General features: G+C 42.2%; 1 protein-coding gene across 1 annotated transcript; it reads right to left on the reverse strand.

Moving 5' to 3' along the window:
- Window positions 1-27,016, reverse strand: LOC129403488 (signal-regulatory protein beta-1-like). The gene is made up of 3 exons (XM_055132136.1): window positions 26,623-27,016; window positions 25,074-25,165; window positions 1-141 (listed from the first exon to the last, which is right to left on the reverse strand). The coding sequence occupies exons 1-3, from the start codon at window positions 27,014-27,016 to the stop codon at window positions 1-3; spliced, it is 627 nt and encodes a 208-aa protein (XP_054988111.1).
- Window positions 27,017-27,861: the final 845 nt, after the last annotated feature.

The raw sequence follows: 27,861 nt of genomic DNA on the forward strand, positions 1-27,861 counted from the left end.
TTAGTCTGTAGGTTTCCCCAACTCTCTGTCAGCAACCTTCACCAGTGACTGAGTGGTGAAGTTCAGCATGATGAGTTCAGCACATTGTGTGAATCTTATGTTGCCCCCATGAACCTCCACAATGTGATGTGATGGAGAAATCTAGGAACCAGGAGCTTAAGGACACGGCGTAGAGGGTAGTTTAGGAGCTTTCCCTGGAATGTCTAGAAGTAGCAACTCTTCTGTTCCTCCACTGTCTGGCCTGGAGAGTGTTGGACTTTTTCTTTGCATTATGAGGAACCATGAGACTTTTCTGAGCAATGAGTGTGAGCAGAGGGACTGTGGATATCCCTGATCTGTCAAAGTCTCGGTAAATCCATCCTTCTCTTCCCCAGATGATGCTCCTTGCAGTGTCTGCCCTTTGCTGGATTACTGAGAGGAAGGTGGAAATCCTAACATATACATGGAAATTTCTTGGAAGCTGAACATGGTTTCAAGTCCCTGAGATTTATACTTTTTTAAATTGCTCAGTATACATTGGTGTCATAATTCTGCTGTGACAATTATCAAAATCTTATTGTCTTAAAGTTATAGAATATTTCCTCAACAGATGAATGAAAAATATAACCTAATATGTGTACAAAATGGAATACTTGCATCCCTACTCATTAAAGAAATTCTGATCCAGCCTATAACACAAATGAACCTAAAATAAATACTATGATAATTGTGAGAAATCAAATATAAAAGAGAAATAGTTTCCCACATGTATAATGTACCTAAAATGGGCCAATTCATAGAGGAAAAAACACCTTGGAGCTCGGGGAGCTGGAAAATATGAGGATTTATTTGGGGTACACAACTTCTGTTTAGCTTGTTGGAAAGTTCTAGAAATGTGTGGTGCTGATGATTTCACCACTGTTAATGTGCTCTATTGCTACCAACTTTTGTACTTTTAACAGGATGGCTCATTGCATGTATAATTAACATAATAACAAGTGCAAACTAGAATAAGGTCATTAGTCTTTGATTTGAACTAATGATTTAAGGAAAAAATATAGCATATGCGATACTGAGGCAGGTTAATTCCTTGTAAATAGATATTTGAATGTGAAAAAAGACCAGAAATACAAGCATGCAAGAAACAGCAAGCTTCAGTAGATCAAAACAACCATGAGATACCACCTCACACCAAAGAGACTAGCACATATCCAAAAGAACAAAAGCAACCACTGTTGGAGAGGATGTGGGGAGAAAGGGACCCTTCTACACTGCTGGTGGCAACGCCGACTGGTTCAGCCCTTTGGGAAAACAATATGGACGTTTCTCAAAAAATTAGAAATTGAGCTTCCATTTGACCCAGCAATACCACTTCTGGGAATATACCCCGGAGAAGCGGAAACGTATACTCGAAATGACATCTGCACTTATATGTTTATCGCAGCACTGTTTACAATAGCCAGAATCTGGAAAAAACCTGAGTGCCCTAGAACAGATGACTGATTAAAGAAACTCTGGTACATCTATACAATGGAATACTATGCAGCTGTTAGAAAAAATGAAGTCGTGAACTTTATATATAAGTGGATCAACATGGAAAGTATCATGCTAAGTGAAATGAGTCAGAAAGAGAGAGACAGACATAGAAAGATTGCACTCATCTGTGGAATATAAAATAACAGAGTAGGAGACTAATATCCAAGAATAGTAGAAATAAGTACCAGGAGGTTGGCTCCGTGGCTTGGAAGCTGGTCTCACATGCTGGGGAAAAAGGCAGCTCAGATAGAGAAGGGAACACCAAGTAAAACGCGGTTGGAGATCCCGAGTGGGAAGGGAGATGCGTGCTGAAAATAGACTAGAGACTGAATACAATGGCCACTACATACCCCTACTGCAAACCACAACACCCAATTGGAGAGAGAGATCAAAAGAGGATACTCTGCCACAGAGGCAGGGTGGGATGGGGAGAGATGGGATTGGGGGGTGGGAGGGATACTGGGTTTATTGGTGGTGGAGAATGAGCACTGGTGGAGGGATGTGTTTGCGAACATTATATGAGGGAAAAACTAGCTCAAAAATGTGTAAATCTGTATGTGTACCCTCATGGTGACTCACTAATTAAAGAATAATAATAATAAAAAAACAGCAAGCTTCAAATTCATGTTCTGAAAAGAACGGAGCTATTAGTTTTGCTTGGATAAAATAAGTTATGAATTGAGGGACCATGAGTCATCCATGATTTTTCATACCAGTGAAGGACTTTTCAGTTGGATTGCCTACCCAAAGATGAGACATGAACTGGGATTACATAGAAATGCTAAAAGGTTCCTTGTATAAAAATAAAAAGAAAAGGCGCGGGCGAGGGAAGGGACGCCTCACCGCACAGAGTCAGGCACAGGGCCTAGGGCAGCAGCTGTCTCTCCCGCCACCCGAGTTCGGTAGCCTCCGGCAGCTTCCCCCACCCCGGGGAGGTTGATGGCGATAATGGCAGGCGAAGGAAGGAACGGAGCCATGATGGTTGGTCTCAAGTAGTCTTGACCTTAAAATGGTAGCATCTAACAACCTCAGGTTTCAACAACTTTGTCATAATTTGTTTTGCCAGCGTGTATCAACAAAGGCGCTTTCTTGATCTGTTCTTAACAAGCAGGAAACTGGCTGGTCAGGCAGAGAAACAGGGAGCAATGTTCCCAATCGGCCGACAGGGCTCAATTTGCCCTGGGGAGTGCTCTTTCCTTTCTCTGTCTATCAGTTTTTTCCCTGCTGTTTTTGAAGGGTCAGATCCGATCGATCAACTGCAGATGTGTGCACGTGTAGTGGTATTTTTAGTCAGTTCATTGTCTGTCTGTCTGTCTGTCTGTCTGTCTGTCTGTGGAACACTCGAGTGTTAGAGCTAGTTTGAAGTCATTAATTCTTAGAACTGAGCAAACAAAATCAAGGGAGTCAGAGCGATATGTAGCCGAGCAATTTAAAAGATCTAGGTATCTTTGGAACTTGTTAGATCAGGTTTAAACAAAGATTTCTAATCAGAATATGGCGCCTACAAAGAAATTGAAATTCTCAATCTAGATTTCTTATTGGAAGACCACTAATGGCTATTAACAGTTGTAACTTCTGAAATTCGTAATCTGTACTATCTAGGAAGAGCTCAGGAAGTAGCATCAAAAACTAAAACAATTCAGAGGATGCAAGGCTTTATCTTACAAGCCTCAGCCAATTTTAATGAGGAATTTAGCTGTTTTTAAAGCAACAGAGGTACAGAAACCACCAAAATAAACAAAGTTTTCTTATGTTTCCATAAACATTGATGGTCTAAGTGTTTTTTCTGTGCTAATATCAAAGGTTGGTTTAAAAAAAGGGGGGGGGGGTGGAGGCTCTCTCTCTGTATTTGAAAACATGTCTGTATGATGGACTTGTTTAAAGTTAGAAAGCTCATCATTTGAACTAACTAAGGTATGAGAACTATTGAACTTAAGTCAAAGAAGGTTTTACCATGTTTCACAAAAATTGATGGTCCAGAGGCCTTATGCTATTATACCAATGTATATATTTGTATCTGCACTGGATTAGAATTATTTGACCTAGAGAATCTTGTGAGTTGAAATAACTGATATATGAAAACAGGTTCAAAGAGTAATGCTTCGGTTTAAAATGTTATTTTCTAGAGTAGCAATATTGGTTGAAAAACTTATTGTACCTGTGTTTTATTTGATCTCTGAGACTTCTGGTAACAAAACTTTTTATTTTTTTTTTTATTTTATTTTATTTTTTTTTGTTGTTGAAATGAGATTTATTGTCAAAGGAAAAGATTAAAAAAGAATCTACATGGGTAACAGCCAACAGAGGAAAAGAGCAATGTTGAGTACATATAGATAAGAAACATACAGATGCATGTAGAAGTATTATTTATTCCAGAAAGTAACAAGTAATAATGTAAACATTATTTTAAAAAAGAAAATAAAGAAAGAGGACCGGATAGGTCAGTGGTTGGAACCCATGCACTGCGTGCTAGAGGCCTGGATTCAATCTCTGGCACCATATGTGTTCCCTGGAGTCCTACTCAGAGCAACCCACAAGTACAGTACCCAACATATCTCCCAATTACTGCCAGATGTGGCCAAAATCCAAGGCCACCCCCAGCTCACATGAAAAAGAAACATTAAAAGAAGTAGATGCAATTTAGAAAGAGAAGTCTAAATTGACAAGAGAAGGAAGAGACAAGAGAAGGGAGGTAGGAAGGGAGGGAGGGAGTAAGGGAAGGAGGGAGGAAGGGAAGGAAGGAAGGAAGGAAGGAAGGAAGGAAGGAAGGAAGGAAGGAAGGAAGGAAGGAAGGAAGGAAGGAAGGAAGGAAGGAAGGAAGGAAGGAAGGGAGGGAGGGAGGGAGGGAGGGAGAGAGGGTGGGAGGGAGGAAGGAAGTAGGAAGGAATGGAGGGAGGGAGGAAGGAAGGGAGGGAGGAAGGGAGGGAGGGAGGAAGGGAAGGAGGGAGGAAGGGAGGGAGGGAGGAAGGGAGGAAGGAAGGAGTGAAAGAAGGAAGGAAGGAAGGAAGGAAGGAAGGAAGGAAGGAAGGAAGGAAGGAAGGAAGGAAGGAAGGAAGGAAGGAAGGAAGGAAGGAAGGAAGGAAGGAAGGAGGGAGGGAAATTTATTTAGTCTACCAAATTGTCATTAATTTGATGACAGAGAAATCTCTTATCAGTAAGAGCTCTCTGGAATTATGGTCTAGAGTCAACCGTTGATCTGGCTTTACAGCAAGGCCAGAATCAAAGTTATGCCTCTTTAATCTCATCTATTTAACTCTAGAGTTTCTGTATTTGGATTCTCATCATGCTTGGTAACAAAACTTTTTAAAGCTACCTAGCTCAGGGTAATGAGGGGTTAATCTCATCTCTTGCTATGCCCATACAAAATGATTAATATTGTGAATGCTTATATGTTTACTGGACAAGGAGAGGAGAAACACAGCCATGGGATTTCATCCTTGGATGGGTCCTGCTGAAAGCGTATCTGTCCTAGAGAATAGGTGTTCTGCTAGTGTTATTGAACTTTTTGTGCCTAGCATTTTATTTTATGGTTAAAATCTGTTCTAAACAAAAAGGGGGGAGATGTTGGAATATTTCCCCTTTTTCCAGCTGCCTTCTGGAGTTTTGTCACAGAAACCTTTTGTCACAGAAACCTAGCTGATCTTTGACCTGCAGATCTAAGGTGCTAGCCAGGCTTGATTTGACATTGTAGATTCCAGGCTCTGGCCCAGCCTAGTCTTTGGGATGTAAATTTCAGGTGCTGTCTAGTTTGTAATTGACATGTAGATTTCTTGCTGCAGCCCAGCCTGGTCTTTGGGATGTAAATCCAAGTGCTTTCAGCCCAAAGAAGGCTTGGTTTTGGTTTTGGATCTTCTTTCCTGGGGCCAGATCCACGGGGCAGATCCACGGGGCCAGATCCACCGAGAGAGATCAAGGAGAGCGGGAGAAGCGGAGGGAGAGAATGAAATAAACGGATCGAGCAACCAGTTTGGCCTTCTTCCTTCTTCCTTCCGTCGCCTGCCCTCGACTGACAGCACACACAGTGGTCTAGGGCACCAAACGCGGGCGGTGAGACAGAGCCGCCTAGAGAGCCCTCGAGTGCACTCGCCCCTCGGCGTTTTTTAGTTTTTTTTACAGCTGTCAGCTTGAGAGATTTTTATTTATTTATTTATTTTTAAGATTTTCCCTGGATCTGCCCATCCCCTGCATTACCCAGCTCAGCAGGCTCTGCCTCAGTCAGACTGGATATGCAGACCTTCCCTAACCTCAAACGTGTGAATTCTAATCACACGTTTGCCCAGCAGATAAGATTGCAACTTTGTAAATGAGAAAGGGTCTGGGAAAACAATTGATTCTTATATTTGCATTAAAATCTGACAAACACACAAAAAAGAAATAGTGTGAAACCCCTTGTAGGAGGAAAAGTCTATGCTTATATTTTAACAGATAACACCTACTAATGTACTCTGGATCCTGCTATGGCTTGGCTTCATCTGGAGTAAACTTCATTTTCCTGATAAAGACCCCAAACCACCTCAAACAGATCTCAGCTGGAAGTCACAAGGAAATCTGAGGAAGAAAGGACAGGCCGAATTGGCCTGAGGACTTAGTCTGGGATTTACCAACCTTATCCTGAACCTCAGAGAACTTTGTATGCAAGTGTGAGATCCTTAATGTTTTATGGTAATCTATGAGTGTTTTAATCTTTATATTTTTGTTTTCCTAGAAATCAGAATTCTAAGATGTCTCCTGGTTAATTTCTAATGTGAATTGAACCTTTGCCCAATGAATATGTTGTAAGAACTTTAGTTGTGAGCATCTTTAAAGTTTTTTTTTTTTAAATATCTATAGAACTAACCTAATGCTTTTGAAATGGTACTGCAGAGCAGTTTTGTCATGTTAAATGAAATGATTGGTAACTATTGTCTAAATTTGGGAGATTATGTTGTACTAAGTTCAGTAAAATAAAAATTTAAACTTATGGGATGACTATAAGGAATATAGATGTATGTCTTAAGTCAGAAAGATAATGGATGCAGATATCATCAGTTGAAAAAAGGCAAGGAATCCTGTTAAAGTGAAGTTGATTTTGAAATGAGTTGAAGGAAAGTTACAGGACAGAATGAATATAGAGGAATGTGTAGAAGGTTTGAAGTTGTGTTTGAAGGAAAAAAATTGATCACTGTTTTAAGAAACTCTTTAAATCTCATGCGGAATTGTGCTAGTACTCCCAGTACAGTGCTTTTATTAATGGGAAGTCAAGGTTCTCAACATAGGATTGAATGGGTTAAATACGATGTTAAATTGTACACTTTTCCTCTACAGATTTTAGCTCCTTTGACTAGGACCACAACAAATGGGTGTGTTGCATCTTACTGTGAGTAAAGTGAGATGTTTGCTTTTCTCTTCTTTTGTACCTTCAGTATGTTTTTGATGTTTCATGGCACTGTGTTGGTTTGCATAAATCCAGATAAAAGTCTTTCCTCTCTGTAATAGGGTCCACCCCTCATGCAGACAGGAAAATCAGTTATGGGACCCCAAAACCCTCTTCCAGGGAAACAGCAAGGGATTGGTCTAAATGACAGGAGCATGTATTTAACAGGTACTGTTTCAAGTACCCTAAAAACCTCAGGGAGACCCTAGAGGCAGGCCAGCTCAAGGAAAGAATGGAAATCATCACTGCTATGGAGAATGAGGAATCCGGAAATCTATGTGACTGACACGGCCTGACCTACTCTCAGCATCAAGAAACACCCTGGATCTCTCCCAGCCCTGAAGAAGGGAGGGGAGGGACTCCTTTCTGCCAGGATGCCTCTAGGGCAAATGAGGCTCAAGGTCACCTCCAGTTTAACCTGAAGACCTGAAGCCATCCAGTTCATCGTGGGACATTTATGGCCAGGTCTGGGTAACTCTGACGTGCCACATAAGATTAATGCTGTTATTGGTAGGCCTCCTGTCTTTAGCCAACCCCCAGGACTTCTCAGTAAAATAATGGGGCACCCCAAATGGAGAGTTCTCCAATCTTGCTGTGTTTATGCAAAAGAACAAGTCAGATTTGTTAAGCCATCAGGCAAATTTTAAAATGAAGGTGAAGAGAAAACCATGTTTCTGTAACTTGCTTTTTAAAGAATTAGATTCAAATTCTATAGAGTGATCTAGTAAATGTATTCTAATCTTGATCTATAAGGTATCCCTTTTGAGTAATTCAGGTACAATGTGTTTTGCTGACTGTAAAGTAAGCAGTCTAGTCTGTGAGACTCAATGTTGAAGATGCTGTCACTAGTCTGACCAGGGTATTGGAAGCCAGAGCTTTAGTGGGGGAACCTCAGCTCAAAGTGCAGAATTAATTACTTTCCCGCCAACCTGTCAATTGGCTACAGTGCCAAGAGTGGACATCTAAGTATTCACTCTTAGTTCTATGAACACAGTCATTTGGAGAGAACTAGAATTTTAACAGCTCTTAATTCTCATTCCATCATGGGATTAATACCCCATCCAGATAATACTCATCTAAAATATTCTGCAAAAGAGGGACAATAGGCATTGGAACAATGTTTTCAAAAGGAAATTGATAGATAAAGGGTTACACTAAGCTTCCAACACTAGTGAAAGCCATCTTTCATGGAAAGGAACTCAGAACTGTGCTTTCTGTTTCATTAATGAATCGTGGGCTGTGGGGAGCCGCCACGGGACCGTGCTTCATGGAAACCTGTTTCTTGTTAATTACACCGTGCTTCGTAGATAACACCTGATAAGGAATCAGGATGTCTTGTCACGCCACGAGCTGTAAGTAGCTGCAGACACTTGGGCTTAAGCAGGCAGCGAGGGGTAGATAAGGAGGGAAGCTGCCTAGCTAGGTATGGTTTTCTTCTCATTCGTCCCTCGGTCCTCTTTCCCGAGAAGGTCTCTGAATAAATCACTGCAAGAAGAATCTCTGGGTTGCGTGATTTCTTACAGTGGGCCTCCTTTCCTAACACTTGTAACTTCAAGGAACTTATCAAGGAGAGGATTGGCAGCTTGACATGCAAATGATCAAACACTTATATTCAAGGTATCTACTGGCTCCAACTGATAGTTTCAGTGAATGGATAGCTTTTCCTATCTGAGAAGTAGCTTGGTGCTTCTATGTTACTAGAAAAATCTGGACATAAGACGTCATTTTCTATCAACCATGGGTAAAGCAATTATTCCTTTCCATTGCTTTTATGATAGAAATGGGTATGGCATTACATTGCTTTGGTTTATGTTGCTTTAACTCTTATGTTTTCTAAGATAGCAAACTATTTTGTTGTTACTATGTCAGAAAGGACCTTCCACATCTCCAGGGCCATCCCTCAGTCTAACTGATCTGATCTTTTCTTTCAGATAACTTGAGGAACCCAACAAATTCATTGCCTGGGGCCCACTAAATTAAGGTAGCATGAGATTTCACCCCTTGTGCAGGCAGGGCCAGTGCCCCTCTGTCAGCATGAAGCAGCTCCAGAAGACGGAACTTCGACCACTTTCCCTTTAAGGATTAAAGGTGGTGGAATCTCTAGGGGAATATAAAGTAGGTAGCTAGATTAAGGAAGCCCCTCTGGCCTTGAAAATCCCAACTGCCCTGTTGTGAGTGTAAACCCCATTAATGGAGGAACTCTGTTCTCTTTTAAAAAAATTTTTTTTGGGGGGGTCAACTGCCACTGTTCCAACTTAGCCTTGAAAAGGGAAGTGTAGGCCAGAATATGATCTCTCTCTCTTTTCCAGTTATTACTAGTCTTTACAGGTATCAAGGCCGAGCTCCATGGGGGCTGGGAGCACACTGCCAGAGTGAACTCCTCATCCGTGTGCATTGAGACATCTGGTTTCAATCAGGTGATAAAAACTGCCACCAGAGAACCCCATTGGAGAGGTCTGTGATCCTGAACACACCAACTGCTTTGAAGGAGGATGGAATCAAAAAGCTGCCTCCCCTCTCGGAACCAGAATGACATCGACTAGTGGCATGTCCAGACAAGGAGAGACTACTAGTGGCATGTCCAGACAATGGGAGACACCCCCTTCACAATCTCTAAGATTAGAGATATTCACAAGGGGAAGTGGGGATTGAAGAGGAGGGCAAGTTAAGAGTCAAGAACTGAAGGGCAGGTTAAGGGTTAACCGCTGAAGTTGCCCTTTGTAACTACTTGACTGCTTTGAAAGATGTCTTCAGGACCTACCGCTGGGCAGGACTCTGTCACCAAATGGGCCAACAAATTGCCCTAGGAACTATAGGCAAACATTTGCAGGGAAATAGTTAACAGTCAACAAATGTTTAGATATGCAAATCAAGTGACCTATGTGTGATCCCCTTTGATATATAGATGTGATTCCCTTTGATATGTGAGATTTTCATTTGTCAACAAATGTTTAGATATGCAAATTAAGTTACCTATGTGATTCCCTTTGGTATGTGAGATTTTCATTTCTCCCCCAAAAGGGTATAAAAACAGCTAGCTTTTTGAGTTTGGGGCCTTCGGTTATGCCACGCTATTGAGGCACAATTGAAGGTCCCAATATAGCTATATTGGCTTAAATAAACCCCATGCATTTGCAGAAAGAGTTGTCTTGGTTTTGTTCTTTTATCTCTCCGAGCCTCCCCCGGGCAGAGATCTGCGGACCCTAACACTTTGACACAAAGTACTACTATTTTTTGAGCTAGTGGTTTCTGTATGAATGAATCTAAAGCATTAAAAAACGCTGTTATTTGTTTGAATTTTGTGCATGTGTTGTTTGTGGACCTGGATTTGTTTTTTCCAGAGTATTTAAGATCTAGCACTGTAGCACTGTAGTACTATTGTTCCATTGTTCATCTATATGCTGAGCGGGCGCCAGTAACACCTCCATTGTGAGACTTGCTATTACTGTTTTTGGCATATTGAGTATGCTATGGGGAGCTTGCCAGGCAGGATACTCTCAGTAGCTTGCCGGGATCTCCAAGAGGGATGGAGGAATCAAACCCAGGTTGGCTGCGTGCAAGACAAACGCCCTACCTGTTGTGCTATTGCTCAGCACTTAGATTTAAAATTAAGTATTAATAATTTGATATTATTAAAAAATGATTGCAAATTCAGTTACCAAATGTAGAAAATGAAATCTGGTAGCTATTGTTGTTTCTCTTATGTTCAGGCAAAGGCTTTTTTGGCTTTTTGTTGATATTTAATTATTAGATATCTGTAGTACTTGTTAAGTCTTTCCTTAAAATATCATTTGAGAGGACCGGGGAGATAGTATAGAGTTTAAGATGCTTGCTGTACATGCTGTTTAGTCTTATCTATCTACAGCACCACATAAAAGTTTGACACCTGAGCACAAATTCAAGAGTAACCCCTGAGCACTGCTGTATATGGCCCAAAAATTCCAAACCACACCCTCAAAAATAATCTTAGTTGATCTTCTCAATTCTCTTGCAATTGTGTCCTCATATTTGTAGAGAGATACTGACACTGCAGAAGTATTTCCCACTAATTCCCAAATGGTAGAAGGCAAAAGACCAATGATTTCAAATCACTGGTCTGAAGGAGACCATGGTTTATTTTTGTTGCATGTCATCCAAATGATATTAGTAGAAAATTGTGTTATCATCTATATCTGAGAAGCAGAAATATATTGTAAGCATTATTTGCACAGAAGAATACATATCATTATAAATATATTCATAAATTTAGATGTTATATGGGTAACCAGAAAGAGGAAAATAATTTATTGCTGTGCTCAAAGACTTAGTTGAGTGTTCTTAGTTTAAACTCACATCAATACATTATTAAAATCCTAAAATAACTCAGTTTTAGGGGAGAGGTGCATCAGTAGAAACTGCCTCTGTTTTTTACTTATTAATCATGACTTTTTGCTAGACATTTATTTTGTGGTAGGAATTTTCCTGTTGAAGCTGAGGGATTAGCTGTCACACATAGAGATAACAGCATGTCCTTAACATAGTGCTAGGGTTTAAGGATGTTGCACTGCTCAGGCCCTGAGGTGCTGGGACTTCAAGGTTACCCTGAGGTACTTGGGGTTACGTTCACAAGGTTGCACATCAGGTCTATACATACTGATGTTTGGGAGTCCTTGTGATGTAGGGGATTGAGCCATGCACTGCATCCTTAGTGTGATAGGTAACATTTTTTAAATTCTCTGAAGAAAACCCAAGTTAGCCAGGAGAGCAAGTAAAAGTGCACTGAAATCTAAACTTGTTACTACCTGTGAGGTTTCTTTCTCTTCATGCTCCTTTATGGATGAAGCCCCTTGAATTTTTAAAGTATAAGTAGATCCTGGAGTCAAGGGGGGGGGTCGCTCTCCTACTAGAGGGTTCTTCCCTGACCAGTCAGCTTTCTAACCTCCATACTTGTTTGACTTGTGCCAAACAAAATATTACACTGCAAAGCTCATTGCTTTGTGTGTTCTTTGGGACACTGCACCCTAGCAATGTTCTTTTTCTGTTTCTTTGTGCTAAACACGATACAGAGTTGTGGTTTCCTTTTTCATATGTGAGCGGGTAGAGTGCACCCACTCAGCCCCTGTGTGCCCGGGCTGGCTCCTAAGGAGGTGCTGCTCTCACCGGGCACACCAGGCTTGTCACTGTGGTCAGGGTGTCTGTCAGTTTGGATTTAAGTCAGGAGAAGATGATTAGGGACTAATGAGATAGAACGGGTCCTAAGCCCTCTGCTGACTATGATTCAATGCCCTGGCACTGCATATGGTGCCCTGAGCACCCCCAGGAGTGATCCTTGAGCACAGAATCTGGACATCACCAGATGTGGCCCCAAACCTAAAACTTTAAACATAAAAATAAGAGAAGATGATTGGACAATGGAAAGCTGTGTGACAAAAGTGACTGTTTATGTGACAAAGTGGAAATAACTATGACTGAACCTTGGAGAGACCAGTGAACTGAATAGTGGAGAGAGGGAAGAAGAGAAACCAGAAAGTTGACAGACACCAGGCAATGGAGAAACTCTTCCCTCTGTGGATCCATAATTCTCACAATCACACTCTGGGCCAGACCTTTCCCCAGACCTTGGACTTTTTGTACAATTCTCCCGGGCCTTGATCCTTAGTTGGAAGTAAACATCACACAGTTAACATCCCGGACCTGAATTCCTCATTTCCTCCCATGCCCTCGCTATCAGCTTGATTTTCCCAGATCTCAGATCCCAGCCCCTGGGTTTCTCTCTCCCACTCCAGCACTGTGCACCAGGAAATCCTGTTGACTCTCATCAGCTCATGTCCCAGAGCCAAGCTCTTGACTTTGTCTCTACTAACTACTGACTTATTGCAATTAACTTGTTTTGTGTGCATGAACTCAGTAACTTCTGAAATCCTCTAGTTGTTGTCTAGCTTCTGAAATAACTTCTGAAATTCTCTGTTGTGTAGTCTATTCTCAGTTAAATGTAGAATAATTTCATACTCCTCTTAGAGGAAGTGGCGTCCCTCAGCAAAACCATGCAATATCAAACAATTTTTTTTAATGCTGCAAAAATAAAACGAGCAAGATCAGAGCAAAATCAAACCCTTGTGCAAAACAAGAAGAATTTCTTCTTAGGGTCCTTGCACGCTGTTCCTTGTCACTTTCCCACCAGAAATCTCTGTAGACTGTACTGTACAGTCTTCTAAGCTTTGCCCAAATTTGCCTTTTCCATAATAGCTATCAAACTTGTTTAAAACACACCTCATCCTTCTTACTCTTATAGTCCCAAGTATTTTGTCCTTAAGTACTTTGCATTTTTTAAATCACAAATTACTTTTTAAAAATTTAACTATTGGGTATATCTCACAGTGATTTAATTAAAGAGTTAGAAAATGATTTATTTATTAAATCATCATGAGATCAATGGATACAAAGCTGTTTATGGTCATGTTTCAGTCATCAATATTCCAATACCCATCCTTCAACAAGTGCACATTTCCCACCATCAATGTCCTTCCCTAGTTTCCCTCCTGCCCCTGTGCCTCCACTCCCACTTTCTCTCTATGGCAGACACTTTCCTTCTCTCATCTCTCTCTCTGTCTCTCTGTCTTTCTGTCTCTCTTTCATTCTCTCACTCTCTGTGCTGTAATGGTTTACAATACAGATAATTAGAGGTTATTATGTTTGTTCCTTCACCTTTTTTTTCAGCACATAGTTCTTGTCCAGAACAAATCACTTTCTTATATATCAGTTTAGTTTTCTGTTATATCTCTTTTACTCTTATTTCCCCCAATAGATAACTTTATAAGAGCAACTATTTTGTCTCTATTATTGACCAGTACACCCCAATATCTTTCAAAATTCCTGACACACAGAGTGTGATGAATAAATAACTGCATGTTTACAAATGTGAAAAATTATGTCACTTAGTTAATCCTTGGGGTTTGATTTGGTGATAATGTCAGTGGTGATTGCACAAGAAACTGTTTCTCAAGTAGATGACTTGGTACAAAACAATGATGCTTGAGTATGTGCAGGAAACAGAGGATTCGAGGTGCAGAGACCCACAAGCTCTCTTTGCTACTCTTCACACCCATTGGCAGAAGACGTAGAGATAACATGGACTGAAAGTATTTTTGTAGATTGATGAGTATTGCCGAGGGTTAGAGTTAAAATGTTGTGAGGATCGGGCCCAGGACAGAACACAAGAATCTATTTAGCTTCCTTAAGACTCTTTTTACAGGAGCCCGCATTCTAGAATAACTTGATTTTCTGCCCCTGAGCAAGGAATTCAGATACAGGCACCCCAGTTCGCAAGAACGGTGGTGGTCAGACCAGATAATCAGACCCATATCACATGACCCGTATCACAAGACCCAGGACTGCCCCCAGAACCGGGACATTCCTGAATATTGGCGCAAATACTGATCTCTAAAACCATAGGCTAAGGAGTGATGTCCTTTTAAATGGATTGGTTAAGAAAGTTTGCAATATTACAAATCTATTGGCTATGAAATGCGCGGGCTCTGCTGTAACGGCCGGGGAAGGCCTATATAAGATCTCCTTTGGAGAAGCTTGGGGTCTTTTGCCCAACCTGCTGGACCTGCGTGTCTGTGTAGGCGGCTGGACCCTGGCCAGCCAGTCTTACAATAAACCCTGCTTGCTGTTTGCAGTCTCTGGAGTCTCTTTGTCGTTATAGGGAGATCTTGATCCGCGCCCTAACAATGTGAAATCTAGGATCAGAGTGCCTGAATTCAATTCACAGGTCTCCTTTTATCTTAAGTGACCTTGAACCCTTAAGTTCCTCTTACCTTTTCTCATCTGTGGATTAAGGGGGATACGGGTGTCTACTTCAGACATCATCATCCTAGGAGAGAATACTGGGGCATTTCCAATCTGGCAGTTAGTGAATGTTCATGAATATGAACATGTATCGACATTGTATTTCTTGTGTTGGTGAAGCTTAAAATGACATAAGAGGATGCCAATATTGGCAAGATTGATTTTGATAATAAATATGGAAAACGATGCAACATGGAAATGTGAAAATTTTCTTCTATGTCTTAAGAGCTTGTGTAGAAAAGCAGAAAATGAGATCGGGAAACATAGACAGGAGCAAGTAAACCTCTTTTCATGTAAACTGAGAACTACTTCAGTAGAGGCTCAGGGACAGAGCTCTAGTAGAGTTTTGGCATGTGGGATGTGTGAGACTCTGTTTTCATTCCTTAGTGTTGTAGAGAATGGAAAGGTAAGTGTATGGGGAGGGGGAGAGGGGAAGAAAAAGGGGAAAGGAATGGGGAAGAGGAAAGTGAAGAGGAAGCAAAGGGAAGGTAAAAGGGAAGGAAGGGAAGGAAAGGGAACATCAAATTAGGAAACAAGTGTGTTTTGAGGACGTAAAGAAAGTAGCCACTGAAATGCAGAACTCAGTCAGCGTCTTTCTATTCTCTACAGAAATATTCACTCATGTATCATTTGAACAACTGTATGAGTTGTTAGAATTGTATTTGTTATATCTTAAAATGGTTGTTTAAAAATAAAAAATATCAAATAAATATTCTTTCCTTTGAAAAATCCCTCTATAATAAGATGGAGATATATTACAGGAATGAAGGCACTTGCCTTGCATGAAGTTGACCCTGATTTGATCTCTGACACCACATAGGGTCCCAAAAGGACAGTTAGAAATGATTCATGAACTCAGAGCCTAGAACAAGCCCTGAGCACTGCCAGATGTATATCAAATACATCCCTAACAAAAATAAGGGAATTAATGCATATTAAAGAATAGTCAGTTGTGGTATCTATTGTTCTCCTTGTTTTCTCATATTTTCTAATTCTTTTGCTTTCCTCTGAAAGCTAAGGAGCATAATAAGATTCAAACATGATCTGAATCTGTACTACCTGGACTTGATTTCTGGCTGATCAACTTTCACACTTAGGTGGGTGTCATTGGACAACTTACTTCCTCTCCCCCATCTGCAAATCAGAGACAGTGTTTATAGCACTGACATGAGATGCTGTGAGGATTACAGAAGTTAACACACACAAAGCTGCCAGATTTCTTTTAGTTGCATTATCTGTTTCACCACCAGTGCTAACAACTGCAGGAAATAGATCTACATAGAAACAGTTCAGAACCTTCCTTCCTACTCCAAGAGAATGCCCAGTAATTGAACTTCCTGTGAGTTTGCTAGAGACTTAAATATCCACAAGCAGGTTTGATAAAGTGGACCACCAAGGGTTCTACTTACCTGTGAGTCCCAGCAGTAGAGGCAGCTGCAGGAGAGAAAGAAGGTACAGCCAGAAGACCAGGACCTGCATCCCAGAGACCCAATGAGCCTGCAGTGTTAAGTGTGTGTAGGCTGGCAGAACTCTGCCCTATGCAGAGAAGCCCAACCTTCCGTGATATGAAAGGAAGTGACTCTCACCAATAAAGTGATTGCAAGACAGTAACTTGCTTTACATTCTAGGCACTTCCTGATTCTTTATTGTGAAAGAGGGGTCAAGCAGAGAAGAGGATACAGCTGAGAGGTTACACATCAAATGTTCTCAGTCAATCTTCCTCAAACCTGTTTGAGATGCTTCCTCCTCACTCTGGGCCCCCTGCTGTCTCCATTTGGACTTTCATACATCTTGGAGTCTTCATGGTGATTTCACACTCAGGAGCTCCCAGGTTGAGTGATGTCTGGCTGTGAGTTATGTCCCAGACTCCCCAGCTTAGGGGTCCTGACTGTGATGGGCTGATGGTTCCATTCTGCACCAGCAGGCACGATTCAACAGATCTGAAGATTTAGAGAACTGTACAAATTTGGGATACATTTATATGGTTTATGAAAAACCTCCTGATTCCAACCATTTATTAATGACACTGGCAACATTGATGTATTGATGTAAAAGTACAATGTGGATGTTCCTCTAAATGATAAAAGGAGACTGTTCTGCCTTGTTCCTGAAGATGACATGCTTAGGCCAATATGTGAGTCTGAGAGTCAGACCCTGGGCCAGTAATGCAGTGCTCTAGTCCAGAGAACATGAGTTTTGTGTCTCAGAAGCTAGAGTCCCAGGCTTTTATCTGAGAGAAATAAAACTTTACGTCATACAAAAACTGATAAGTTAGCATATGTAGCAGTTGTTTGGGGGCAATAACCCAAGTGGAAATAATTAGAATGTCCACTAAGTATATGGTTAGCCTGGTGTGCTTGGGCCCAGTGCTGGTGAACAGGATGGAAGCAGATGCCCCATGAGGATTAAAAAAACAAGGTAGAATTGAGATTATAGAGAGTGGGATTGGAGGGGAACTTCAATTTCTTTATAGCTCAACAGTACTTTCTTATATGCTCAGCCTATAGTACAGCAAGTAGGGCATTTCCCTTTCACATGATAGATTCAATCCCTGTCAACAAAGAGTAAACCATGACCACCACAGGGTATGGTCCCAAACAAGAAAGAATACAAACAAAACAACTTTCAGCTGACTTGTGGTCTAACAAGTTCCCAGGAAACACACAGAGTCACCCAGACTTTTAAAATTGCTGGGTTCATATGACTGTGATCTGATGGTGAAGTGAGTTTGCTGACTGTCCAGCCCAGGTCTGTACCTGAGGAGTCCCACTTCTGATTTCAACAGACTCTAACAGTCCAGGGTTCCACACAGGTGGCAGAGGAAGAGCCATGAGGACTTCTGGGGGAAAGTTTCTGATCAAGAACAGCAAGTGCTGCATTTTTTCCAATGTCAGAGACACCAGCTTACAGAGGGACCAAACAGACATTGGGATGGCGGCTCCCTGGGTGTGAGTCTTCCTTAACTGAGCTAACACTTCTTTCTCTTGTCACTCTACTCTTTCCAAAGGGGTAGCCAGTACCAATGTGGGTGAAGAGCCTGGAACAACTGTGAGAAGCTCTTTCCTTTGCCTTCCCCCTGGAGGTCGCAGTAGCACCCTGAGGTGTTGAAGATGCTCCTCATGCCGGGAAGTACTTGCCCCAGTGCCACCCTGAGTAACAAATCCCCAGACTCATGGTCATCAGCAATTTCTTATTTATTTATTTATTTATTTTTAATTTTTACTGAATCACCGTTAGTTACAAGTTTTCATGTCTGAGTTACAGTCACACAATGATCAAACACCATCCCTCCACCAGTGCACATTCCCACCACCAACATCCCCGGTATACCCCCCTTTCCCACCCTCCCGCTGCCTCCATGGCAGACAATATTCCCCATACTCTCTCTCTACTTTGGGGCATTATGGTTTGCAACACAGATTCTTGGAGGCCAATCTTGTTTGGTCCATTACCTACTTTCAGCACACATCACCCATTCTGACAGATTCCTCCAGCCATCATTTTCTTAGCAATTTCTCTTTTAAGTGGGAATTTCCTTCTTCAATTCTGGGCCCCATTGTGGTGTTTCAGTTTCACCCTTTGGTTAGTCTTCTTGTTCCCATCAGTCAGTCTTCTTGCTCCCATCAGTAGGATTCTTAGGGAGCCTGGGAACTGGCTCTGATAAACAGGGTTGGAGAATGTGTTCCTCAGAGGATTAAGAAGCAAAACAGAAATGAGAGCAAAAGGTGTGACGCCAGGGGGCTAAGAGTTTCCTGGACTGAGAGCCCATTTGTTCCCTCAGAATGTGGTTTATTGCCTTGATGCATCCGGAAACAAAAGACAAAAAGTTGTTTATAATTTCTTGTGAAGTTATTTTTTCTCTTTTTATTGATTCACTATGAGGTACAGTGACAAACCTTTCATGTTTGAGCTTTGATCTTACAATCATCAAACATCCACCCCTTCACCAGTGCATGTTTTCCAACACCAAAATCCCCAGTATCCCCCCCACCATTTCACACCTACCCCTGTGTGTGGCAGAGAATTTGCAAAATACTCTCTTTCTCTACTTTGGTCACCTTCAATATTTTGAGACCAGTCCTAACACCACTCATACCTGCCAAAAAGGCAATACTAGACAATGTGTTTTGTATTGCTTGTTATGGATGCAATAGAATGTCACGTGGCCGCTTTAGGGATTCTAAACTTTTAATAATTAAGAAATGGAGAGATCACTGCAGTAAGTGACTCGGGTTCGAGATTTGTGTCTCTAGATCATGGCTCTGTGGGAGTTTAAGCAGATGGTAGCCTTATGTGGGCATCATCTCAGAGTTCCATTGGGGTGGGGGGAAGGAGAAGGACTGACTCCTCCCCTGTCCCGTGAGGCCTGTTGTTTCCCGCCACCGCCACCCTGTACCTGGAGCTTTTCACTGAGTTCTAGAAGATGGTGGCGCTGGGGTTCCTAGGTTCCGACAAAAATGGCCTATTGCAAAGCCCAGAGCCATCTCTGCAGCAAGTTGCTCTGGTTCGAGATTCATTTGGATCATGGATCATGGCCGCGTACACTTGTATTTTGTCCCAGTATATAATCTATCCTGAAGATACCTATGCAATGGATAATAATGTGTCATTATAGATTGTGTACTTGGATAATAATGTGTATTTGGGGTACTTTGATTCAATGTGGAAGACTCTAATATATATATTCACAATCCTCTTCCAAATCCTCATTGAAGGCTTAGTATTTTATTTTTCTATCTGATTTTTCACCACTGTTGAGAGGGAGGTATTGAAGTTTCTCACTGGTTGTGTTCCCATCAATTATCTCCTCAATCTACTCTAGTTCTGTAAATAGTCACTGATCCTTCATTGGATTCTACATGTTGGTAAGAGCTAAGTCTTTTAATATATCGATCCTTTAGTCAGGATATAATATATAACCTTAGTTTGAATGATTTTTGGTCTGACACGAGTATAACCTTTCCTGCTCTTTATGAGTTGCCATTTTCATGTATGGATATTTCCCAATCCTTTTTCTCAGAGATTGTATTTATAGTGAATTTTTAAGTGTGTCTATTCTAAGTGGCAGACATTTTTGCTTCCTGATCTACTTATTCTGTTAGTTTTGAAGAAGAATGATGTGACTTATATTCTCAAACAACCACTGTGACTATTGCAGTGGTTCCAGAAGAGAAGATGGCATATGACAATAAAGGAGTAGTAGGTTGGGTCAAGAAATAGGAAGATTATATGCAGATTGTGTGAACATGAACACAGACACAGATGTATATGTATATACATATATTTGTATATCTATCTATATGTGTCTATATATACACATGTAGATATATATACACATACACAGACAAGAAATGTCTTTCTGAGCTTGAAAAGGAGAGTGCATAAGCATAGATAAATGAGAAAAATGTTTCTTTTAAAATTATTGATACACATAAAAATTTATGCATAAGTATCATTAGAGAGCTTTAGTAAATTTGGGAATTAGAACACATTGGCACAAATGAAGGAGAATAATGTTTCTTTAAAAATAATAAAAAATAAAGATAAATAAAATTTTATACTTAAGAGTCTAAGGGGACTGGAGTGATAGCACAGCGGGTAGGGCATTTGCCTTGAACACGGCCAACCCTGGTTCGATTCCTCGGCCCCTCTCGGAGAGTTCGGCAAGCTACCGAGAGCATCTAGCCCACATGGCAGAGCCTGGTAAGCTCCCCATGGCATATTCAATATGCCAAAAACAGTAACAACAAGTCTCACTATAGAGACATTATTGGTGCCCGCTCGAGCAAGTTAATGAGTAACGGGATGAGAGTGATGACAGTGATAGTGATAAGAGTCTAAGAGAACCTCAGTAAGTCTGAGGATGAAGGAATCCAGTTGAGATAACTTTTTTTTTTAATTTTATTGAATCACCGTGAGATAGTTACAAGCTTTCATGTTTGGGTTACAATCACACAATGATCAAACACCCATCCCTCCACCAGTGCACATTCCCCACCACCAATATCCCGGGTATACCCCCCTTTCCCACCCTCCCCCTGCCTCCATGGCAGACAATATTCCCCATACTCTCTCTCTACTTTTGGGCATTATGGCTTGCAACACAGACACTGAGAGGTCATCATGTTTGGTCCATTATCTACTTTCGGCGTGTATCTCCCATCCCAACAGGTTCCTCCAGCCATCATTTTCTTAGTGATCCCTTCTCTATTCCATCTGCCTTATTTCCTCCAGTCATGAAGCAGTCTTCTAGGAATGGGGCAATCTTGAAGTAACTCTTGACTGTAGATCAAGGCCACCCCAAGAGCAGTGGATAAGCAGTAGTCTGAGATGCACAGATTTGCCTAATTTCTCGTGTTCTAGAGTGATTGTTTCTCATATTCTAGGGTGATGTCAAGAGTCAATATCTGAGTTTGCTCCCATGAACCTTGCTCTAGACTGTGTTTCAAGTCCAAGAACTGGGCACATCAGGGTGGGAGAAGGGTATCAGGGCCTGTGGAGGTCTCAGGAGAGGGAGGTCATCTGGGATACATTCTGGGAGCTTCTCTTTTTTCCATTTTCTTTTGATTACAAGACTCAGAAAGGAAAGGGGGCAGCAGAGACTAAGATGGTAACAGCAGGAATCGAGGAAGTAGCTGGGGGAAACAGTTCACACTTCAATATCTATTTATTCAAGAAATATTCCCCTGTGTGTATCCTGGTGCTGCTCTCCTTCTAAAGTACCTTTCCTGGGAATACAGGCATCTCCTGGGAGAGCGCTCTGCACAACCATAGTTTCCTAGGTTTTGACCCCGATTCTTCATCAGTCCTACCCTGTTACAAGTGGTTCAGAGAGGACAAAGATTCCTCAGAGAAGCTGATTGAATTTCTCAAAACTACTCTCAAATGAGAATCGCTTCTGTCACATATTTCCATGATCAAATATTCTAGAAAAGGTCTCCAGAGAGCCTCCATGTAGTTGTCTCTTATTTATCCCTCTTCTTCCTGTGCTTAGAACTCTGTGGCCATCTCTGAACACTTTTAACCCAGTTTATTCCACAGGACTCATGTACTTCTTGGATGTTGAGAATCTGTTAGAAAATCCACCACCTCCTCAGGATTTTGAGAGGAGTGTGTTAAATTTTCTTAACTTGACCTGGATGCTGGCCATGTGTGACTTACATGTTGGACCTTCTGTTGACTTTTCCTTTCAGGGAGAGCTATTGGCCTGTCTACCACCGCAATATTCCTTCCCTCCTCCCCCCACCACCCTGATACTTACAGTCAGATCCTCGGCTTCTTGTAGATGTAAATGGCAGAAACACCAAGCACCAACAGCATCTTGGTTCCAAGGAAGAATCCCAGGAGGAAATGTATGTGGGATGGAGTGGGCAGGTCTGTTTCTGGGCACAGAAATCAAGAAACAAGAGTTTCCTCAAAGGAGCTAAACAGGTCAATTCTCAGGCAACTCTGCTTCCTCCAGCTGTGATGCCAGCACCCATTAACATTCTGAAGCTTTTGAGCTTGACTATTGCTCTAGTTTAGGATGAATTCAGAAATCAAGGTAAAGAGGTTCCTCATCTTTAATCACTTTTAGTCTTTTGTCAGACTTACGAGTTGTCTTCATTGAAAGAGGGGAAAAGAGATAGCATAGTCAGTGAGGAGAATTTTGTATTTGATCTACTGACTTGATCCTCAGACTTGAGGGAGTGAGTCTTCTCAATGGTGTTCACTTAAGTGGGGGGTAGAGACTCCTCCATCATGGGTGGAACTGAAACTACACAGGGTAGAAGCTCTGACCTGTAAGCAGACAGGTCATAGGGCAGGAGATCCATCACTTAGTCAACCCCACAGCAAGAAACTCACCGAGGACAGAAATCGTTAGACAGAGTGACCTCACTCTGAGGGAATCTGCTTATTGAAAGTCATTAGTGCAGTGGTGAGGCATTAGAAAGGTGATTAATGAATGTTAGAACCTATCAGGGAAAAAACAAATGAAGTTGAGAATAACAGCCCCTCAAATGTAATAAGAAAATAGTAACTGCATTAAAGTTGTACAAGTGTGCACAGGAGATTAATTAGAGTTGATTTTTATTGGGTTTTGATATATAAACTACCTGAAACTACCTAGCACAGTGCTTGATTCCTAATTTATATCTACATGGGAACCCAATGAAAACAATTGGGTGTAGCCAGCTTCCTGAGTTGGAATGACTGTTGGAAACTGTTTCTGAAAATCACATGTGCCATGTCTAGAGAGATGATAAGGGAAGCAGGAGGGCTGGTACTGGTATCCCAGTTTCAACCTGAGAAGTGGGACAGCAGCATTTCTCCTTTCCAGGCCTCTGCAGGAGGAATGAATTAAGCAGTAGAAACATTTTGCTTTGAAATAAACACAAAATGCTTCACAAAGTAAACCAATTAAGCCCCTCTCATGCCCCAAATGTATTTCTGTTTGGCACTTTTCACTCAGTCACTTATGAACTCACTCTTGCCTTTCACATGGCCTGCTCAGGGTTGAAATTAGCGCCTCATTTGGACTCCTGAGCCTCACCTGAAGTGACCCTGAGCTCAAGCCAGGAGTAAGCCTGAGCATTTTCAGATGTAGACCAGAACAAAAACAAACAAAGTGAGCAGTGTATCACTGTTTTACATTGTTTAAAATTATTAAATGAGGAAATTAAATTTTAGCATAATAAATGTTCTATAAAATAAAGATAATAGAGTAAGGAGTTGGCCTATAGAACTGGCCTTCTGTAGGGGGAAAGGATGTGGATGTAAGGGGTCTTTGGGATATTGGTGGAAAAATATAGTTACTTCTGTGATGAGTGTGGGAACAATATATCATTAACTATTGTGAATCATGGTACTACAGTGAAAAAGAAAAAAAACAATAAGAGAATATAATTATGGGTTCCAATTTTAGCTGAATGTACAAACAGAACTGTGCTCCTACGGACACAACCAAGTAACTTCCATGAGCATATTCTTTAAGGATATTTGCTTATTCCCCTGACCAGAGGATGAAGACAACATTAGAGGGCATGCTGGAATGATGCTGGGTCTTTGAAAAAGGGTGTGTGTGTGTGTGTGTGTGTGTGTGTGTGTGTGTGTGTGTGTGTGTGTGTGTGTTCTGAGGAGACTTCTCCCAGTAACCTGAGTTGATTGGCTTCATGTTACACGAGGGAGGCATAAGATGTATTTGTTCACATGAACAAATAGTGCAAGTCCTTTAATAATGCCGCTATAGGGAAGCACATCTCTAAATATCACCTGTCCAGGCTAATAGTCCCTGCCTCAGGAACTAAGGTAACATGTATTATGTTAGCCCCATCACCTGGTCAAAAGCAAGAAGTCTTAAAACATCCCTTCTTTATAGTTCTCCAAGTCTCTTCTGTAAAAATCTAAACTCAGGAGACAGTTGAAGGAGAAAGGAGATTGTAGATGGAAAATAATTTCCAGTGGTAAATGTGCAGAATGGTGGTGATGAATGCAGGTCCAATGTCATTAACTAAGGACACAGGAAATCCTTGATTCCAATCATCACACACAGGTGACCAGTGGAACTCAACTAGGCATGGTTTCCCCCATGTCTGCACAGACAGAAGGCCCAAGAGTCATTAGGTGGTCTTACAAAACAGACAAAACAGATGAAAAGTCTGGGATGGAATCAAGTCTCAGCGGGGTTAGAGAACAAGAGGGAGGTGAACTGAGTGGAAAGGTGAAGGGAACCACTGTGAAGAGAAGCAACTTGGAAGCAGGACCCCATGAAAGTTGGGAACCTCAATGGGTGAACATCTTCTGAGACTGCAGTGACAGTATTCACTCTTGAACTCTGGCCTGACTGTGATGAGCAGCCTCTGGAGATCAGACATTCAGGGCATACTTGACCAGTACAGTCAGAAAGTCCAGGTGGAGCTGAGCCTGGGGAAGCTAATCAATGTTCCCCACATTGTACTAAAGAGAGTCCAGGGCTGACAGGCACCTCCTGCCCTCACCTCTAAACTACCCGTGGCCTAAGGTGGAGAGAGTCTGCCCTAGGACCTCCAGCTTCAGAGCATCCTGGCTGACAGGCAGTAATTTTCCTGAGCTAACACAGCTCACGTTCTCCATGTTGCTCGATCCCAGGTGTGTGTAGCTATGGAGTAAGGATGGAACATCGCTGACAGAGGAGGACTCTGGCCGGTATGGAGTGACCTGTAAGAGGTTACAGAGATAAGGAGACAGAGCAGGGACATGAGCCCAGACAGGTGGCTAACCCAGGCTCTCCTCCTAGACTCAGTGACACTAGTGATGCTTCCACAGGACTTTCGACTGTTCTCTGCACCTCACAGACCTGAACTAAAGCCACCACTTCACTGATGAGGAAACTGAGGATTCCAAACGCTGAGACATCTACAGTTTTGGCATGACAGCACTGCTGCTCATCTGCCAAGAACCACTCCCATGAAGAGGGTGCCAACATGGACTAAGAAACAATACAGAAATGAGTGTTGTTTGGGATCATGGGGCTAACACCCTTTTGACTGTGAGTCCCATTAGCTCCCTGTGGATCACATTTATTGCCTTACACCAGGATCCAGAACTAGGGGACAATATTGGGGAAAGAATATCCTGATTAGAAGCACAGCTGTGGGGGCTGGAGCGATAGCGCAGCGGGTAGGGCGTTTGCCTTGCATGCGGCCAACCCAGGTTTGAATCCCAGCATCCCATATGGTCCTTGAGCACTGCCAGGGGTGGTTCCTGAGTGCAGAGCCAGGAGTAACCTCTGTGCATCGCCAGGTGTGACCCAAAAAGCAAAAAAAAAAAAAAAAAAAAAAAAAGAAGCACAGCTGCATTCCTAAGAGCCACTGTGGTTATTTTTTTCTCACACCAAGGCAGTCAGGCCAAGATGGAGCACATACAAGACCATGCCTCAGTGCTGTTTCACAAAAATTGGCACCAGTATTTTCACCACAAAGTCCCATTTTTCTGCCCCCGAAGGCTCCTTCCTCATCCTGTCTAACTTAACCCTTAGTTCCCAACACTCTTCTGTTCTCTCACTAGGCTTATTGCATCTCACACCTTCCCACAGAGATTGGTGGGTTAGTCACTTTCTATGTGTAATGCGCATAGGATGCTGATTCACAGAAACTTTATCTAGCCCCTGGTTTGGGGGTCTACTCTGTGCTTTCAGGCAATGACACCTCAGATCCTTTCAACTCTCCTAAAAGAAATCAGTTGTTATTGCCATTTTGGAGATGAGAACAGTCCTTTAAAGATTGTCTCATGATGTTCCATCATCTCATCAGGCAGTCTTTTGTCAATTGGCTGAGGAATTTTCCCTGGCTGAGACTTTCCAAGGTCACCTGCTCTGCTCAGAGCTTTCAGTGGCTGTGTGTATTTCCTTGAATCATTGGAGGGTTTCCTGACAACTTTTCTAAAAATGGGCAGCCTCGTGACTGTCTGACTGTCAGACTAAACAGAGTCTGTGCCTCTTATCACCTTTTGTCAGTGCTGTTTCTCGAACAGAACGAAATGCAGCCTTTTGCTGACACCTTGTTAGAGGGAATAAGATTCAATGATTTTGGAGAATAGCCTTTGGTAATTGTGATGACCCCTGTTTCCACTGTGGCCAGAGCAGGGCTGGGCACACAGGAGGTACTAAGGAAAGAGAAGATGCTCCACATCGAGAACAGCCCTCAGAGTGTTCTCCTCAGGACTGCAAACTGCAGAACTCGGTGACCTCAAAATCTTTGATCTCCAAAAGCAGGTGAAGTGGACTGTGAATATATCCAAGGGTAAGCATGAAATCCTCACCTAGCCTTAGTTCTTGCTCTCAGAAGCAAGGCTGGCCTGACCGACTGTGGTCACACAGCAGGATGACGAACCCCCAGCGCACTCACCATTTACAGTGATCTGGGTGCCTGGCCCAGACTTGAACTCCACATCTTTGGTGATCCCCTTCCGGAACTTCACACAGTAGTAGGTGCCCATGTCAGCCGGACTGATGTCATGGATGCGGATGGAAAAGTCCACATTGTCTCTCTTGGTGGAATCCGAAGCATTGGTCACTCGGGGGTAGTGGCCTTTTCCTCCGTAGTTGTAGATCTCTTCCCAGCCACCCAATCTCTCCTGAAACCACTTGACAGGGCCCACAGGACGCAGGGAGGTCACCAAGCAGCGCAGAGTGGCCGTCTCTCCCGCAGCTATGGACACGAACTTGTCAGGCTGGATCACCTGCAGCTCTGCATCCTGCCCGGTCACTCCTGAGAGAAACACAAGCAGCTCTTCACTCATCCTTGTTAGTCTGTAGGTTTCCCCAACTCTCTGTCAGCAACCTTCACCAGTGACTGAGTGTTCAGTATGATGAGTTCAGTACATTGTGTGAATCTCATGTTGCCCCCGTGAACCTCCACACACTTTGTGAGTGTGATGCAAAGGAATAATCTAGGAACCAGGGGCTTAAGGAGATGACATAGAGGGTAATTTAGGAGCTTTCCCTGGAATGTCTGGAATTAGCACTTCCCCTGTATCTCCACTGTCTGGCCTTGGGGAGTGTTGGATTTATTTTTATGCATTATGAGGAACCATGAGAATTTTCAGAGCAATGAGTGTGAGGAAAGGGACTGTGGTCCCAATGGGATACCCTGAGGGACTGTGGTCCCAATGGGATACCCTGATCTGTCAATCCATTCTCGGTAAATCCTCCTTCTCTCCCCCAGAGTATGGTCCTGATGGTGTCTGCCCTCAGCCAGAGTACTGAGAGGAAGGTGGAAATCCTAACATATACATGAAAATTTCTCAGAAGCTGAACATGTTTTCAATTCTCTGAGATGGGCTAGTTCATAGAGAAAAAAACACCTTGGAGTTGGGCGAGCTGTGTTTGATCATTGTGTGATTGTAACCCAAAGATGAAAGCCTGTAACTATCTCACAGTGATTCAATAAAATTTTTTAAAAAAGGATATGAGGAGTAACTTGGGGTACACAACTTCTGTTTAGGTTGTTGTAAAGTTCTAGAAATATGTGGTGCTGATGATTTCACCATTGTGAATGTGGTCTATTGCCACTAACTTTTATACTTTTAGCAGGCTGATTCATCTGCTGCATAATTAATAATAACAAGTGCATACTAGAAAAAGG

Source organism: Sorex araneus, chromosome 3, assembly GCF_027595985.1.
Source record: "Sorex araneus isolate mSorAra2 chromosome 3, mSorAra2.pri, whole genome shotgun sequence".
In the NCBI taxonomy this organism is placed as follows: domain Eukaryota; kingdom Metazoa; phylum Chordata; class Mammalia; order Eulipotyphla; family Soricidae; genus Sorex; species Sorex araneus.